Genomic DNA, 19609 nt, shown 5'->3' with positions numbered 1-19609 from the left:
TATAGGCTATCTTTCCTTTTTGGTGTGTGTAGCTTTGCACTCAGAGACATCTGTGTTTGTGTTTAAGTTTATGTGTTTGAGTTTTATGAATAAATATTAAAATTGAAATATTAATGCAATTCTGAAGCCTAACTTGCAAAACAAAACAAAATTATGCATTTCCCTACAACTATGGGAATTCTGTAACTCGGGTCTTTTAAAAATCGTCTTTCCGCATCAGCAAGCATGAGTAGTCTTTTCTGAACAGTGGCTCCACAGTAAAGAGAAATCAATTACTATTAGAGAGGCAGTGTAGGTTAAAGGCATTACAGGTTCACACTTGGTTTTGCAGCCAGGAGAGGGTACTTAGCTGTGAATCAGGAATGATACAAAAGATGGATGAGACAGAGTTCAAGGAGCAGTAATGCGAGGGTCCAGGACTATCATTCCAAGCTGTCTCCGCAGTAATGATGGATGGTTTGGTGGAAAGAAGTAATAATACCAGATGATGAAAGATGCATCTCAGCATCTTGAGCCACTGCATACCAGCTACCTGTTGGAGTTCTGGGGCCTAATGATTCCTGATTTGCAACCTAATGGATTTGCTGCATTTAGCAACCCATATTTTTGGCAGCTGTGAAGGAAGCAAGTAGCATATCAAACACTCCTGCACATTGTAAATTTAATTACCTCATATTTATGCATAGTAGCTGTTGACAGGATCTTGTAAGCTATGCTAATAATACCAGGTAATTTGTTACCTCCAGAAATCACTTTCCATGTGTCTTCTGATCATTATCGTGAAACATGATAAATGATCTAGCCCATGAGGTATAAATGAAAATGAAATGGATAATTGGATTCTATGTCTAAATTGTGGCTGGAATAGTCGCAGCAATTATGTTTGAATTTATCTCATAAAAATGAGTTTGGCAATATATTCGTGACCTTTCATCGTCTTGAGCCTAAGGTGTTCTACGAAATTACTCTTAAGATGATTGTAAAAAGTTTCTCACAATTATTTTTTAGAAGTTCTCTAACACTTTAAATTTTCTCTTTTCTTGCATTGCTTGCCTGTATTTTTAAAGTAACTTGTTTATCTACAGTGGATTTAAGTAATTGATACTGATAATCTTCTTTTGATACTGAAAATAAAGCGTTTTGTTGTCATCAATGCCTTGATTGAATGGCTTAGGAACAGTGCAATATGTAATTGAAATTGTTTTTATGAAGACTTTCTATCATTAGCTGCACATATCTTTCTGCTGGGTGATGGAAGTGTGCCCTCTTGTTGAATGTGTGTGTTTTCTTTGATTCTGATAAGCGAATGTATCTGAAATACCAAAAAAATAGAGTTTGTTTTAAATACCATCAGACCTTTCATCCTTTCTTTCACACTTCAATTCACTTTAAATAACAAAATTATTTTATTATAAACATAAAAACTCTCAATTTATTCACTGATTTGATTACCGTTTTTGAGCAGTTGCTATAAGTTAATCGTTATATTTGTTGCTAATAAAAATGACTAAGACACATTATCTTTAGGGTCTTATAATTCCATATGTAGCTATGGGAATATCCATCTTTAAATTATAGCATGTATAATTTCTTACTCTAATTCTTTTCTCTCCTCTAGTTTCTTTCCATAAAGATCTAAGAAGCCAATAAAACTTCTCTTTATAACTTTTCTTTCTATTTCCAACTAAAAAGAGCTATTCCAGATATAGTTAATAACAAGTATATGGAAATTAAAGTTATCTGAAAATGTGACTTTTCTCTGGTATGAAAATGTTAATAAGCAGAGCATGTCCCTAGGGACTTGTTTCTTCTTCTCAAATGTTTATTCTTGAAATTTCTTCACTTTCAGTATACATTGGTAGTGAAGGTAGCTTAGCACCAACTCATAAGCTTATTTTAGTAACTGATGGGTGTAACAGGAGATAATGAACATAGTTAAGCCATTTATTCTTTCTAGTAAATGTAAATTTAATAAAATAGAATATAAATGATCAGTGTAAGTTGTAATAAAAAGCACCTATTTATAATACATTTACAGTGTGGCAGGTGCTATGATAGATGGCTAACATACATTATTTCTCTAGTTTCATGACAAGAATGCTTAACGTTCCCATTTTACCCACAGGAACCTGAGGCTAATGGGTAAAGTGGCTCAGATCAGGTGACTCTAAGAGGCTGGCTCCAGAGTGTAACTCAAGTCTGACTCGAGAGCTCATTTTCCTTTCACAACGTTATGGTAACACTGTGCTATGCATAAACTAACTAGATTTACACAGTGACATTTAGAAAAATACTACTTGGAGCAAGATTTAAGTAAATATCAATAAGAAACAGATTTTTGAAATTTTCCCACTAAATTTCAGCGATTCTAACTACAATGTAACTATGATTATTTTATTGTGACTTTAGAAACAATGCATTTACTTTAAATTGGTTGGCTACTGTTTTTAACTACATCCTGTCCTGACAAGTAGCATTACAGCTATAACCTATCACTTTATAGCAGTGATTCTCAATAGAGGAGCAGGAGATGTATGACCCTTTTTAAATCAAATATAGGATATTTAAAAATTATGATCACCACACATGTCCCTTTCCCAGATTCTGATGTACTAACAGAAACATGTGCATGCATGCTTTTACACACAAGCACATGTGTGTGCTTCCTCAACCTAGATTCCAGCAAGCCTAGGAGGGCTTTGTTAGAATCTGGGCAGAAGCTGGCGCATGTGTGGTTTATGAAAAGCTAAGAAACTGTTCTGATATTCTTCGTGCATTCTTCTTCCCCTCTTCCTTGAACATTCTTCTTGGATTTTATACCAACAATTATGAACTGCCTCTGTAGCTCTACAAAAACTTTGGAAATATTTTACATGTCTGTAATAATAGAAGATTCTTTGGATTTCAAAGCTTCTCTGATTGTGAAAAAAATAAATCATTCAGAATTCAATAGCCCATCCTCTTTCTGAAGTCACAGTGCTTGGTAATCAAAGAAAGGCCATTAGCACTTATTCTTAATTTCATATGAATGTTAACTTCAAACAGCCTTCTGGACAACACTCAGTAGGGTGGATTTTTTCCATGGTCCAGCCATCTTTGGTCAAGTCATTTGAAAATCTCAGACTCTCTTGCTCTTTCTTTTTTTTTTCTTTCTTTACAGTCTACCTCTATCATCTTATTATTTTCAGCTTGGTGAAATAGGATTAGAAAACTTCTAATGTGTGCTCCAGAGGAAGTTTTCTCCTCCACTTACCTATTTTTATATTCAAAGTAGGAATGTGCTCTGAGTAACTCTTCACGTTGAAAGCCAAATTCTCTCTTGCAAATGACTCACTGGTAGAGTAGTTCCATTTCTGTGTTTGCTACCTCAGTAAAAGTCTAGAGAGATGCTGTTAGATGGGCTCACAGAATTTTTCTGTGAACTAACAGTGGTAATGCAATCAAAGTTCAAAAAATGTCAAGACACTAATGACCTAAAATTGGTGTGATTCCAGGATAATGTTAAATAAATAAAGGAAATTATAATAGAGAGATGCTATGGGAAATGTATGAACTGTGTAAAAATAGTCTATCATGTATACACAAATTCAAATAAATAATTCTCAAGGACTTATAGTTACAAAGCAGAAAAAAGGTTTCTTGATGCCTTTATACGACGTAGTCACTTCATAATATACCTAACATACAGAGGTGACTGTGGAACTCAATTGCTCCCTCCAAGATGAACTTGACCCATCTTAAAGACAGGAAAATTTTAATGGCCCAGCTTTTGCAGATAGACATTCCTCTTGTTTCTTTTGAATTCAGAGATTCTCACCTTTTAGAAGTCTTTTAAAAGAGCTGATGCAATGAAGTGTGTAAGAAAAAACATATAAGCTAGTCTTTGTGAGTGATTTAGGAACTTGCAAGAGAAATATTGACTAAATTTGATTTTTGCCATAAAAGCTGACTTTAAATTTCAAATGTCAGTTAGGATGAGATTCTAATTGTATCAAGGATTCTTGAGTTGTGTGTGGGGGTGTTTCTGGACAGGAGTTTGGGATCAATTAAATACATAGTTACCTTTCTCTTATTTATTTATTTTTTTTTTTTAAAGATTTTATTTATTGCCCCCAAAGCCCCAGTAGATAGTTGTATGTCATAGCTGCACACCCTTCTAGTTGCTGTATGTGGGACTCGGCCCCAGGATGGACAGAGAAGTGGTGCCTCAACGCGCACCCGTGATCCGAACCCGGGCCGCCAGCATCGCAGCATGCGCACTTAACCACCAAGCCACAGGGCCGGCCCTCTCTTATTTTTTAATTTCTTATTTAAGTATAGTATAGACATACAGAAAATTGTGCATTAAAAATATAACTTGATTGGGGCCGGCCCAGTGGCACAGCAGTTAAGTGCACGCACTCTGCTTTGGCAGCCCGGGGTTTGCAGGTTCGGATCCCCGGCGCACACCAGCGCACCACTTGTCAGGCCATGCTGTGGTGGCGTCCCATATAAAGTAGAGGAAGATGGGCACGGATGTTAGCCCAGGGCCAACAAAAAGAGGAGGACTGACATCAGATGTTGGCTCAGGGTTAGTCTTCCTCACCAAAAAAAAACTTGGTAAATGTATAGCTTAATGAATTTTCACAAACTAAATATACCCACAATCCACAATCAAAAAATAAAGTATTGTCAGCACCCCAGAACCCCCTCACTTCCTTCCAGTTGCTAACCCCACCCCCCCAAGGCCAACACTGTCCTTGGCTTCTAACAGTAATGAATAACTTAGATCAATGGAATTCTATAGTTTATACTCTTTCCTCTAGCTTCTCTCTCCAACATTAAGTTTGTGAAACTCATTCATATTGTTGCATGTAGCTGTAGATCATTAGACGTCATTGTTGGAAATTTTCTATCTTGTGACTGTGCCTCAATTTATCCATTTTAGTAATGATAGGCATTTGATTTATTTTCACTTTGAACTATTTATAATGATGGTATAGGAATGTTCTGGTACCTGATTTTTGAGGGATAGCTGTACTCATTTGGGGGGAGCCGACACCTGGAAGTAGAATTGCCAGGTAATAGGATATGCTTATACTCAACTTTAGTAGGTACTGGCAAACAGTTTTTTGAATTTGTTGTATCAATATATATTCCAACTTGAAGTATGAAAGTTCTAGTTGTTCCATAGCCTCACCAACACTAGATAGTATCCTACCTTTTATTTTTAATTGCCTCTTATGCCCATTCTTTCATTTGTTCATAAATGCATTCATTTAAAAATCATTGATTGCCTAATATGCCAACCACTGAAAACACAAACTCAAAGACAAACAATATAAAGTTCTTGCCTTCAAGGAGCTAAGTAACTAGAGAGAGAAAATATTGATAAACTTCTTACAAGAAAAGTTGCCTTTATTTCAGGCTGAAGAGAGTGTGCTGAGGAAGGTTTATCAGAGGCAGTAATAAATGAGCTGAGATTTGAAGATAAGTGGTTTTGCTGAGTCTGTAAATGGTGGAAGGGCACTGCAGGCAGCATATAACGGGTGAAGGTGGATGAAGAGAAGATTTTCCCATAGAAAATACAGGTTTTGATTTGCATTTCACCTCACGCCTGTCAGAATGGCTATAATTAACAAGACAGGAAACAACATGTGTTGGAGAGGATGTGGAGAGAAGGGAACTCTCATACACTGCTGGTGGGAGTGCAAACTGGTGCAGCCACTATGGAAAACAGTATGGAGATTCCTCAAAAAATCAAGGATAGAACTACCATATGATCCAGCTATTCCACTGTTGGGTATTTATCCAAAGAACTTGAAAACACCAATTTGCAAAGGTACATGCACCCCTGTGTTCATTGCAGCCTTATTCACGATAGCCAAGACTTGGAAGCAACCTAAGTGCCCATCAAGGGACGAATGGATAAAGAAGCTGTGGTATATATACACAATGGAATACTACTCAGCCATAAGAAACGAAGAAATCCAGCCATTTGTGACAACATGGATGGACATTGAGGGTATAATGCAAAGTGAAATAAGTCAGAGGGAGAAGGCCAAATACCGTATGATTTCCTTCATTAAGTAGTAGATAATAACAACAATAAACAAACACATAGGGACAGAGATTGGATTGGTGGTTACCAGAGGGGAAGGGGGGAGGGTGGAGGGTGAAAGGGATAATTCGGTACATGTGTGTGGTGATGGGTTGTAATTAGTATTTTGGTGGTGAACATGATGTAGTCCATGCGGAAATAGAAGTACAATGATGTACACCTGAAATTTTTGCAATGTTATAAACCAATGTTACTGCAATAAAAAAAGAGATAGAACTGGGTTAAAAAAAAAAAAAAAAGAAAATACAGGTTGCCATATATGAAGATGTGACTGGAATTGGAGAGTGGTAAGACATGGGGCTGGGCGGGTAAGCAGGGGACGTATGAAAGAGCAGTGTATTTTGTGTTAAGAAGTTTGCTTCTTTCATTGAAGTTTAACTTCAGCCTCTTAATGAGACATAGTGTCCCATTTATCAACTGCTGCATAATAAAATACCCCAAAACTTTCTGGCATAAAACAATACCCGTTTGTAATGCTCTCCACAGCTTCTGTGGGTCAGAAAATCGGAACGGCACAGCGGGGATGTCGTTGCCTGTCACGCGATGGTTGTGGTCCTCAGCTGAGAATGCTCACATTGAACAGTTGAAGGAGACTCAAACTCCTGGAGGCAAGAATCATCTGGAAACTAATTCATGCACATGCCTGGCACCTGGGCTGGGATAACTCCACCAGCTAATGGAACTTGAACATGGTAGCTCAGGGCTCCAAGGGCCAGTGTTTCAAGTTCCAGTGAACAGAGGGGAAGCCGCATGATCTTTTGTGACCTAGCCTCGGAGTCTCATTATATCACTTCCTCTGTACTCTACATATTGAGGCAGGTTCAGGAGGAGGGAGCATGGACCCAGCCTCTCAATGGGAGGACTCTCAGAGAATCTGTGGCCATGTTTTCGAACCACCTCAGTGACTATGTTATTTTATGGTTTTGTTTTTTTTTTTTCCATTTTCTGCGTGTTATCTATAATACTGTGGTAGTCACAAAAACTATCTAGCTTTTTTTTTTTTCCTGGCCGTTCTGCCTATAATGTGAATATCACCCAACTGGCACCATGGCTTAGAGAGCACAGGCTTGACCATTGACCTCTTCCTCACCACCTAATTGATGTTTGATTTTATAAAGAGAAGAATATGAATTTATAATCAGTCAAGTATCTATTTAACATGTTTTGCATTTATATATTAAAGTAAAATAATATTTGAAACAAGATAAAAGATGTCTAGGCACAAATTAGTGCCTTTACATTTTAAACATATCATTATGCCTTATGGGAATAATATATCTGGTATACCTCTATGATTAATCTCCAAAATAACTTTCTTGACCTTTGCCCAATGTCAGACTCTTAATTTAAAACCTGGACATAGATATAGACATATACATTTGAAAATATAAGTGTATGGCTTTGGAACAAGAAATAGTACCCTTCAGGTACAATAGGGAGATCTCTCAGCTACCAACTTTTATAAGTGTGTCATTTTACTAAAACTCATGCCAAAGAAGCATGATACTGTCTTCTCTTTATAATACTTAAAATGGTAGACTTTCTTACCCAATTCTTATTCATCATAAGTCCACTGATGGAGGTACTGTTTACAAGATTCTTCAGTGCCCATGAAAATGTTTGCACATTTTACTTATGTTGTTTTTTCCCCCTAGCAAATTTTCAATTGATCTGGCTAAAGTGGGAAAGTTTGAAGTTTACCAAAGAATATATGAACAGTTTGGGTCAGTAGCTGTTTCATGCCCTTATTTTTAAAAGGCATGATACTTATCAAAGTAGACTAGAGAGGTTTCTTGTCACTTAGCAGTAGCTGCGAAAGAAGAGCCCAACCCCTTGGCTGTATAAATGCATTACTTATGGTCTGGACACCCTTTATTGTACTATTCTAGAAACTTTCCCTTGCTGTGCACTGGTAGGTCACAACTAGGACTGCTTTCCAATATTTTGTGTTGTAGATGAAATTATTTATTTTGATATTCTGAATGCTTACATGCCTCTTTATGGTGTGGAAGTGGGGGTGGCCAAAGGGAATGGAAATAAAAGGTCTCTTGCTGGCTGAGCTGTCACACTACTGTTAAACGTCCTTGGGCACGTAACCGTTTACATGGCTAAATATCTTTCAAGTGTCACTATCTTGTTTTTTTATCTGATAGGTCTATAATTATTCTTGTCTGCCTCCTGTTTCCATCTGATTATACAACTAGATGTGTTGATTTTATTTCTGATGGCATTTAAACTATTGGGGACAGGTATTGTGGCCCCTGAAGGAATGCTAATAGAACTGGATGATTAAAATAATTATTCAGAAGTCCTAGTAATTATGGTGACCACATTGATGACTCTATTTTTATGGCATTGTCTTTTTCTCATCATTGTGCCTGTACACTCTCTAGTTACCCATAAAAACCTGCTTTTCTTAGTTCAGGGACTTAGAAGTGCACAAAAATCGGTCCTCTGGTCCCCTGTTCAAATCTCCTGACTCTCTAGCCTAGTTCCTATCAGGAGTATTTGACCTGGAGTCACTGACCGCTTCTGCTGAACTCATTCCACATTGAAAGTTCTCTATCTCCTGATTTAATCAAGGACGTGTAAGCATAATTGTTTTTGGTTTTGTTTAACTTCAAAATTGAGGAAATGCTCTCTAATTGCTAATTTATACCATGTGTCCTTTGGAATGAATAGATATTGGGACTCTTCACATTAAAAAACTGAGTTGGATCTGTATAAGCTAATGACATAGTTTTTCTGCCATAAAGATGTTTCAAGTCTCAAGATTTATGCTTTTTCAACTGAAAAATGTCCTAAAATTATGACTGCTCTGGAGTTAGCAGTGCATACATAAAGCCTATTATCTAGAGGAGTTAGCTATATGACTGAAGTCTTGTTCCATTGTTTTTTACTATGTCATCACAAATTCTTTTTCATAAAAAACTAAATACTATATCACTTGTATACATAGAGGAAATGCCTGGCTAAAAGATGGCCACTCTATTCCCTCCAGAGTCATGTAGCAATAACAGGTTAATAGTAGTTCTCCTGATTAACTTGAGGTAAATAAAGTCTTGGATTTTACCTGCCTGTGAATCAGAGTCACTGAGAGGAGAGAGCGAGGAGTTGCTTCTGATTCCATTACCGCTCTAAGTCATTACATGGAAAAAATGGCCGCCTGTTGCTGGCTATATACACATAAAAACTCTGTGCATCATTTTGAATTGATTTGGAATAATCACAAAGTACATATTCATAACAAACATATGCTTATTACGAGTCAACACAACAGAGTATTTAGACCCAGGGATCAAGTTGGCAAACTTGGATTGTGTTTGGTTACAATTAAATGTTGGAAAATTCTTCTAATTGCATAGTTTGAAAATTCCTTAAAATTTGGAATTTAGGCCTCTGTTTTTTTTTTTTTTTTTTTTGGTGAGGAAGATCAGCCCTGTGCTAACATCTGCCAATCCTCCTCTTTTTTTGCTGAGGAAGACTGGCCCTGAGGTAACATCTGTGCCCATCTTCCTCCACTTTATATGGGATGCTGCCACAGCATGGCTTGACAAGCAGTGCGTCGGTGCGCACCCGGGATCCGAACCTGCCAACCCCGGGCCGCTGCAGCGGAGCGCGCGCACTTAAACGCTTGTGCCACCGGGCCGGCCCCATATTTTTTTTTTTTTTAAAGATTTATTTATTTATTTTCCCCTAAAGCCCCAGTAGATAGTTGTATGTCATAGCTGCGCATCCTTCTAGTTGCTGTACGTGGGACACGGCCTCAGCATGACCGGAGAAGCGGTGTGTGGGTACGCGCCGGGACCTGAACCCGGGCCACCCGCAGCGGAGCGTGCGCAGTTAACCGCTCAGCCACAGGGCCGGCCCCAGACCTCTGAGATTTTTGAATGTTTTTATATTCTAGATGTAGAAGACTCAGAATATTTTTAAATACTTTTTTCTTGATTATGTCATACATATTACATATACATGTATATATATGCATATATGTGTATGTATGGATAGCTAGATAGATGAATACAGAGAAAGAGAGAGAGAGACTTATTATAATCTCATTATAGAGATTTTGCAGTGGAGTTTTTTTCTTTTAATTGCTATCTTGGTTTACTGGAGTCAGCTAACGTATCTTAATGCATATTAATATAAAATGAATATAAATGGTGTTGCTCCAGATCCCTTGGCCTGTAACCCAGAATGGAACAGTAGCCTGTATAACAAGGCATATTTAACATGTTACTGGAACATACATTGTCATTGCCAAGCACAGTTTCCCTCCTTTCTCCTACCACATTTTTCTTTATTCTCCTCCCTCATAGAGGTGACTAGATGGTGAGGTGATTACCTTTTATGGCCCTAGACTTGGGGGAGCCAAACAAAGAGTTGAAGGCTTTCCTGGTTTTACTACTGACCTGATTGTTATTCTTGGAATCAACTGGATGTTCTTTCCTTGAAATGCATGAACAGTCTGAGCTCTGACCGAGCTAAAATGAGGGATTAAACAGCCATAAGAAAAGTTTTCTGTAATAGCTTATCAATCAAAGGGAGTCATAATTTTCATGATCATGTGTGTGATTTGCTGCCATATAGATTGTGGTGCTGATAGAGGCTTTTGTAAAGTTGTTGAATTATTGCAGTAATTCGTAACTCTGAACCAATTTATTGCATAGACATTAACTAGGCAGAGTGTAGTTTTTGGACAAAATGAGATAGATATTTGTAGTTATCTCATGGTTAGATTATATAGGCTAACAAGCAAATAAACTTCATTTTTCAAAATCCCTTCACCTTTTCATATACCCTGAGTATGAATCTAACCTTCTTTTTAGTTTCTGCTGACATATCTAAACAGTGTGCTGCTTCTGTGCCTTTTTATTTCAAGCAGGTAATAAAGTTATTGCTGCAGTGTTTTCAAATCAAGATGAATAAAATGCCATGATAATGCATAGGATATAAAATTCAGTATGCAAAATTTGCGGTTTTGTTGCTGAAATGATTCTTCTTACTTTAGCACTTTGGGCAGCAGGAAAGAGCCATGTCATTGAGATTAAATACTGTAATTCCACAGATCTCTCAGTTTAAAAAAATGAATACATATCACACAGGGATTGAAAGACAAACTAGCTGTTTAATATGAAGAGTGGCATATTTAGCATCAGAATTTTCTCCTATTCTGATTCGATTTTTGTTCAAGAAACTCAAGTTATTGGCATATATTCCGGTATCAGTGCAATTGTGTATTTCAATAATGTTCTTGATTGATTAATGTGCATTCAAATTTATATATATATATACTTTTTCTTCACAGAGAAAATCCTTTTTTTAAAAAAATTTAATTGATCTGATTTGACTAAAAGACAAAAAAAGAATTATTATATAGGTTTGTAGTTGTGCCTTTTTTACAAGCTGGATAAATCATTTGGTTGCTAAACAATTGCTGAGAAAGTATTCTTTTGTTCCAGTCAACTAACTCCTTTAATTAAATGGTAACATTTTGTAGGTGCTGTGTATCAATGTCAGAGCAAATGGCTAGCTACATGGTTGAAAGCACGAAGTGGTAAATCTTACATTTTAAGGGCTTAATTTCAGCATCCGAAAGTAAATTAAATAAATTAATAAATAAATACACAAAGGTTTACTATTGTCATGTCCAAATGATGGTTCTCACACTGAGGTTGTAATCTACAATTACTTATGCGGCATAGGTAGAATTTATACAGTTCATTTTTTCTTAGAGTGGTATGGGTAACTTTTTTTGGGAAGACATTATTGAGCCAGTCATTTATTCTAAAACAATATTATTGAATTTTGTCAGGCACTGTAACAGACACTGAGAATGTAATGATGAGAAATTATATGAGCACATTACAAATTTTGTTGGAAAACAGAGATAAAGAGCCAAACCACTCCTGGTCTCACAGTTCCATAATCACTGCTGTTAGCTTTTTGGTGTATTTCCTTCTGGTGGTGGTAGTTGGGGGTCTTTGTTTTTGCTTTTCCTAGGGACACATTTTTTTACCTTTTAAAATGAAAGCCATAATAATCTTAAACATGCACATGTCCCCTAACATTTGTTATATAATTTTCACAACTTGCCTTCTTGAAGTTTGTATAAAATTCTTTTGAATAGTTATACCATAATTTGAGTCACTATTTTCCTATTGTTGAATATTTTGATTGTTTAGTTTTTACACTTCTAAACAAAGATTTAAATTATCTCCTTACAGTAAATTCCTAGAAGTGGGCTTATTTCAGTTTATGAACACATTTTTATTTATTGTTATATATTGATAGATTGTTTTCCAAAAACATTATCAGTTAACTTGCCTACGAGCAAGCTGTGTGCTTACTTAAATGCCCATTTAACGATACCTCGTTGGCCATTGTGAAGCCTGTGTGAATAAATGATCACCTGTTCAGGGTTTGTGCCCTCTTCCTCAAAATTCTGCTCCAATGCTCTTTTGAGAAATAGAAATGTAAGTGATGTAATTTTAGGTAAGTGTAGGCCCAGGATTTCTGAGGGCAATTATTTTTAACATTGTTGTGGTGTTTATCCAGAGAAGTCTCTTGGTGTTTTGGACTGGAGAATTCTTCATTGGGTGAAATGACTTGTGCATTTTATGATCTTAAGTAATCCTGGCCCCATCCTACCCAAAGCCAGTGGCATTCCTCAATCATAAGAACAACTGCCCTCAGTGGAGAGCAACTAGGAGGGAGTTAAAAAACTATTGTTTAGTTGGATATAATTAATAGCAATAAAAATACATAGTATAAACAAAGGTATATAATACTTCATTAAATGAGGGTTTTGTTATTCAATTGCAATTTTTTTTTTGATGAAGTTTTTCTACCTACTTATGGCTGTGAAATCACGTATGCTTATTTCATGGATCTCAGAGGTTTTTTGCATGTGAAATATTATGAGTGGGGCAGTGGGGCACAGTACACACTTTCTCCATAGACTACCATAACTATATGCCCACATCCATCTAATGCTCATGGAGATGATAATAGATAACAATAACTCCTTTTGGTTGATACTTGGTCTGGGTGCTGGCATCGGAGTCTCAGGTTTGACAGCATCCAAACTTTGCAATGTCTTAGCATTAATTTTATCTGACCAGTTCAAGCTTATGAGCCACCTGAATGATATGATTTGAAAAAAGTATCTACCAACTGGATTGTTTGGATTTAAAAAGGAACTTTAATATATTAAATTAAAAAATTCTTTGACTTAAAAAAATCTATCAATGCATAAATCTGTGAACATAATTAAAATAGTAATTTATCTGAAAGATAATTTATAGAATTTACTGACTACATCATTGCTGTGAGAAAAAATTATGAGTAGTAGCCATAAGAGGGAATGGAGAGGTACTGAGCTGAATTTGTTAGGACTGGAAATTTGAAGTATCAGAAAAATAACAGAGTGAAAATCTTGGGAAAACTATTACCCTTCTCATAGATATATTTGCATTACAGGTCATAAAATGTGGGTGCAGGAGAAACCTTGTTAAGTAAAACTAAAAATTTTCAAATGTGTACTTCATGTTTTAATGTCTAAGGAAAAATGAAACAAATAACGTTGTCATACACATGATATTAAATGCCCAAGGACAATGCTTCTAATTATCTATCACCTGCTTTCCATGTCTTGTGGGAGGAAGGGCCATCTTCCTATCCATCAGTGTTATTATTTCAAGTTTCTTGAAACACTCAAGTACCATTAAATTATATTGTTATCCTTTTGAGGCATAATTTAAAATCATTTAAAATTATTATAGGGTAGCTGATAAATAAATGCTTGAATTGTTTGGTACACTGATGTCATTCTTTCAGCTTTCAGTGTCTAATGTCTATTCCCCTTTACTTCAGCTTTCAGTAGGTGATGAGGAAGAAAATTAAACAACATGAAGCATAAACTAGTGAATCTTGCTTTTTTTTTTTTTTTTTTTTGGTGAGGAAGATCAGTCCTGGGCTAACATCTGCTGCCAATCTTCCTCTTCTTGCTGAGGAAAATTAGCCCTGAACTAACATCCATGCCCATCTTCCTCTACTTTGTATGGGACGCTGCCACAGCATGGCTTGATGAGCAGTGCATTGGTCCGCACCCGGGATCCGAACCCGTGAATCTGGGGCCACCGAAGCAAAGTGTGTGAAATTAACCACTATGCCGCTGGGCTGGCCCCATGAATCTTCTTTTTTAACTGGAACTGGATCAAAATTTTAATGATGGACATAATAAAGAAATGGAATACTGATTTTGAGGTGATCCATTTATTTAAGGAAAAAAATAGCAAATAAGAAAATATCTATCTCCTAGGCAAATATTCTAATATTGATTTTTACAGGAATTTAGATATGGTAGGGGATCATTGACTCGTAGCCATTTTGAGTAATAATTTTCATCTGTTTTTATTTCCTTTTACAAAAAATAAATAGAAAAAAAAGACAATGTGGATAAATTATTTGCTCTTTTATAATTTCCACTGCTCTAAACCTAGCTAGGAAACTTTCTGAGGAGAGGTATTTTCTGCTCACAAGCTTCCTACCAACTGGAGAAAAGGTGGAGCTGAGCTGTCTCCCAGGAGGAAGAATGAGATCACAGTCTGTGTCTTTGGGAGGCTAAAAAATGGCCCCAGAGATCTCAGGTCCTAATCCCTGGATCCCATGACTATCACCTTATCTGGAAAAATGGTCTTTGTGGGTGTGATTAAGTTAAGGGTCTTGAGATGGGGACAGTATCTTGGATTATCCATGTGAGCCCTAGATGCAATCGCAAGTGTTCTTATAAGTGGGAGGCGGAGGGAGACTGCAGATAGAACAGGAGAAGGCAGTGTGAGCAATGAGATAGAGATTGAAGAGATGTGGCCACAAGCCGGGGAAAACTAGCAGCCAGTAGATGTTGGAAAAACAATGAACTGATTCTCCCCTAGAACCTTTGGAGGGAGCATGGCCTGCTGCCACCTTGATTTTGACCCAGTGATACTGATTTTGAACATCTGGCCTATAGAACTTTGAGGGAATAAATTTCTTTTGTTTTAAGCCACCAAATTTGTCGTACTTTGTTACATTAGCCATAGGAGACAAATGCAATATCATTGCCTGCTTTTCCAGTGGTAGGTTTAATCTTGAGATACTTTTTAACAAATAAGTGAAACAGTTTGGAAGGAGATAAGATTGAGAGGTTATTTAGTTTATTTAATTGGAAAGATAAATGTAGCACTGTCATTGCCTTAATGTTTACTTTGTTAACTGACTTTTTTGGCTTTGTGGCTTCTATTTCTGATTTTGCATTTTGTTAATTAACTGAATTTTGATAAATGACACATATGCTTGTAAAATAGCATTGTATTAGAAATAGTTGGATGAGAATATACTTTCATAACGATGTATCTTGATTTCTAGACACAAAAATTATTTGAAATAAAAAGCAAATAAAGCAATTTGAATGTATAATTGCAATTTTATAATAGGTTTAGCTCTAGAATAATGAATGTAAGTCATTAATTGAAAGTTAATTGGTAGCATCGACAAAGTTTATCTTGTATTTTAGGGATTGCATGCTTCAGTTGATACCTAGTGTACAGTTGGGATTTATTTGCACCACACCTCTGGGTCTGATAGTGTATTAAGTTATGAAGAATACTAATATTGCTGCAGAACAATTACTTGTTCATTTGCTAACTGATTAAAATTCATGCATAATTTATTGAAATGAATAGAGATTTTATAAATAAGCCTCCTCATTCTCAAGGGCCTAAAAACAAAATATATATGCTAATATGAGGCTACTTTTTACCTCCAACATAAAAAATTTAATATGTAGTGGTATATTAGTCTCATTAATGGTAGGTTTCACTTCTTATAATCATGCTGTTTATCAATATATATGCTTCTAAGCCTCTCTGAACATTGCCGCAGCTCCAGATTTGAACTACGACTTTGATTACTGGGCTGCCCCTTTTGTTTGCTTGACCGCAGCAAGTGAGAAGTAAAACTGATCAGAGCGAAGCAGTGCTCTTCCTCGGGCCAAGAACTTGATTGCATCAAACTCGTTTCTTCACATACACAAAACACTAGTGTTGAATATTAATTTTTGGTTTTAAAATTTATATACTCTCTGGCAAAAACAAAACAAGGCAAAATAGCATCAAATATAGGGCTTGTTGACATATTTAGAAATGTAAAGTCTTTTAAAATTCTGAAAATAATGCCTAGTTTACCAGCGAAGAAATTGTAATGCCAAGGAGTTAAATAACATATTCAAGTTGACCCAGCTATTAGTGTATGCATTTTTTGAAACCAAATCTCCTGACTTCAAATTTCGTTTTCTTTTACGTCATTTCCTTAAAGATAGAAATGATAGAAGAAATCCTATGCTTTACTTTTTCACTTGTTTCTAATAATATGTTTTGCTGTAGCTCCCCCCTATTTCTCCCTCCCATCCTCTGCTCTCCCCCTTTTCTCTTCATTTTCTATGGCGATGGTGTGCAAAGTTTTGATGGGTGAGATTTAGCATTCAATATGCACTTATTAGGTCAGGTTTCAGAATATTTATACATTTATAGATTATTTGTTATTTATAATTCATTTGACAAATCGTTCCATCATGTTAAATATCAGGCCTCTTCAGATTGTTGTTTAGCAGTAATGTAAGGGAGGAATCGCTGTTTTGGGTGAAAACCCCGGTAAGCTGTGAATTTAGCAACATTTCCTACTTAACTTAAATTAGTCAGTATATGAGCCATCTGGAATGAAAACAAACATTGCACATCTGAGGCAACTCAGTTTATTCGCAAAATACAGACGGCTTCTTAAAATATGTGCAGTATTTAGATAGTCTGGGAAGACATTTGCATTTTTTCTATTATGTTCATTTCTCTATTCAGTTTCATTTTAGTTTAAGATTTAGAAAATACGTCAACTTTCTCTTTCTCTCTGTCTACCAAAACTTTTGTAAACTTGAAATATAAAAGATGTTAGACTAGTTGGTGAAATTTCATGATATGTAATATCTAGCTCTATCTTTCTTTAGCTGATAATTGGAAATTCTAAGCTATTTTTGGTTTTATTTAAGCTTTTTCTTTTTGAGTAACTTCTCAATTGAAGTCAGTTGTGAAATTGGAAATAGTTCACCCTCTACACAATTTTGACTATATTGTTGAGACCATTTTCAAATCATAAGGAACAGATTTTGTGGTTAAAGTTTATAAATCAGGTGTTAAGAACTACTTTTCAAAAGAAATAGGAATAATTATAAACATGAACAGTTTATATAGTACACATGTTGTCTTATTCAATCCTCGTTTTGTTTTCACTTTAAACATGAGCAGCATGAAGCACAAGTTCATACGGTTCTACCAAAAACTGGTGTGAAAGTTGTTGCCATAATGAGCTATGATTAATGATGGGAATAACTTAATATTCTTCAAATGATTTTGGATAGAAAAATAATTAGTGTTACTCACTAGATACTCTCCCCCCATCTGTTATTCTTTACCACAGTATCTGTTTTTTTATATAACTCTTAATTAAAAATGAATTTGTTGATTTATTGTTCCTGTGTCTCCCTTGGCATATTATATGAATACCCAACTTGAAGAACAGCCTAGCAATTAGTAGTTACTCAATAAATATTTGTCATATGTATTTTGGAGGAAAATTCTTGAAAATGACTTTAGCCTGTGTAGAGATCTAGGCCAGCTAGTCTCATCCCTTATGTTAGAGAGTTTGTAACTCAGGGGTACATAATGTGGAAACTATACTTTTACACAATCAGGGTTTAAAAGCAAATCCTGGGCTACAACTGAAAACTTTTGCTTCATTTAAACTTGTATCAGAAGGTAAGCCTGTTTATGGGCTTTTTGCATTGTGTGTTATTATAAGCATGCATCATCATTAAAATAGAAAATCCAGTTTGAAAGATATTGGCTGTCTGTTCTTAACTTCCCTCAGTCTGCATCTTCTCCAGCCTACCCCTACCTGGGGTGGGGGTGAAGGGGGGATTGTGTAGTTACATTTAATAGTTTTTCTTTATATGATTTGCTTTAACCCTTAAAAAAAAAAACCCTTTAACACAATTTTGGGGCAGTTACTACTTTTTTAAGATTAACACTCCTTTAAATTATTTTGGCTCCCCTGAGAAGTGTTCTTCCAGATATTCAAAGAAGACTCCACCTGATCACAATGTGCTAATTAGAACTTCACGACGTAGCCTTCCCTGTGGACAAAGCTAGGGCTGTGGCGGCCTTCATAAGGCCCAGGATCAAATTTTAGCTACATTGTTGTTAAGGAAAAAAAAAAGTGCTCTGATGCATCATTCATCATTTCTACAAGTTCAGACATTGAAATAATGTTTCCCAAAGTTTCTTTCAAGCAAAATATCTCAGCTATCCAAAATTAAATTGCAGTGCACCTTTGACATTTGAGTTTAATATTTGATGCATTGCCTTCTCACATGCTACTCCCAAAGGCCAGTGATATGTCGTGATTTGTGATTTTGCCTCGGTGTAAATTTCAGTTTCTTATGCGCTAAGGTGGGTGTGTGGAAGCATATCAGCACCTGGCATCAACTTCGGAGTTCACTTTTGCTCTGTCTTCCTCCTTATCTCGTCTGCAGGAACTCTGCAGGAGTAAAAAACAAAGCAAAAACAAAAACACCACTTGGCGATATTTCATGAATGAAATAATGAGTTATAGCAATATTCATTAATTTGGAGATTGGTAAAGGTTTTAGGACCTCAAGAATGTCAAAGATCAACTGTACTCTGTTAGTAGCTAATCAGAGCTATCCACCTCTAAGTATTTTCTGTTTATTTCCCTTGGTTACTGTGCCTTGACAAGTTTATCTCCTGGAGAGGCAGGTTTTTAAGAAAAGAAAACTGTGGTAAAATGGTCATATCCCATCTGTGAAAGTATTTGCTCTTTAAAAGTACAGTTGCCAGACCACTCATGTCCTGGTATTCTTTTAAGTATTTTTTATGTACTCCTAAATAAATTATTCATTAAGCCTTCAGGCTTCGAGAGACATTAATGTATCTGTGTATTATAGTCTTGTGGATTTTTAACTAATTAGATTGCGTGTCCATGTCTCCTAGAGCCGCCAAGACCCATTGCTCCTCCCCAGCTGCTTGGTGTTGGGCCTACATATTTGCTGATCCAGCTAAATGCCAACTCCATCATTGGCGATGGTCCCATTATCCTGAAAGAAGTGGAGTACCGAATGACATCGGGATCCTGGACAGAAACCCATGCAGTCAATGCTCCAACTTATAAACTATGGCATTTGGATCCAGATACTGAATACGAGATCCGTGTTCTCCTTACAAGACCAGGGGAGGGTGGAACCGGGCTCCCAGGACCTCCGCTAATCACCAGAACCAAATGTGCAGGTAAGACTGAACGGCAGGCCACTCTGCTCAGGGAAGGAATCTAGCACAAGGCATATAATATGCATAAAATATTAACAATTCTAATTATTTGGTACATGACATATTCACACTATTC

The 19609-nt window shown here is 36.3% G+C and overlaps 1 protein-coding gene across 3 annotated transcripts in view; it reads left to right on the top strand.

Moving 5' to 3' along the window:
- PTPRK (protein tyrosine phosphatase receptor type K) overlaps positions 1 to 19609 on the top strand; it is a 537776-nt gene that overhangs the window by 305590 nt on the left and 212577 nt on the right. For all 3 annotated transcript variants that reach the window (XM_087444076.1, XM_014781214.2, XM_004422308.3), the window contains exon 7: positions 19201 to 19494. In XM_087444076.1, the coding sequence (XP_087300202.1) occupies positions 19201 to 19494 (294 nt within the window). The remainder of the gene's footprint in view (positions 1 to 19200; positions 19495 to 19609) is intronic.

Source organism: Ceratotherium simum, chromosome 19, assembly GCF_057802395.1.
Source record: "Ceratotherium simum simum isolate JZ-2026a chromosome 19, ASM5780239v1, whole genome shotgun sequence".
NCBI classification, from domain to species: domain Eukaryota; kingdom Metazoa; phylum Chordata; class Mammalia; order Perissodactyla; family Rhinocerotidae; genus Ceratotherium; species Ceratotherium simum.
The sequence above is the reverse complement of the archived record's forward strand: the minus strand, read 5'-3'. Positions and strand labels throughout refer to the sequence as shown.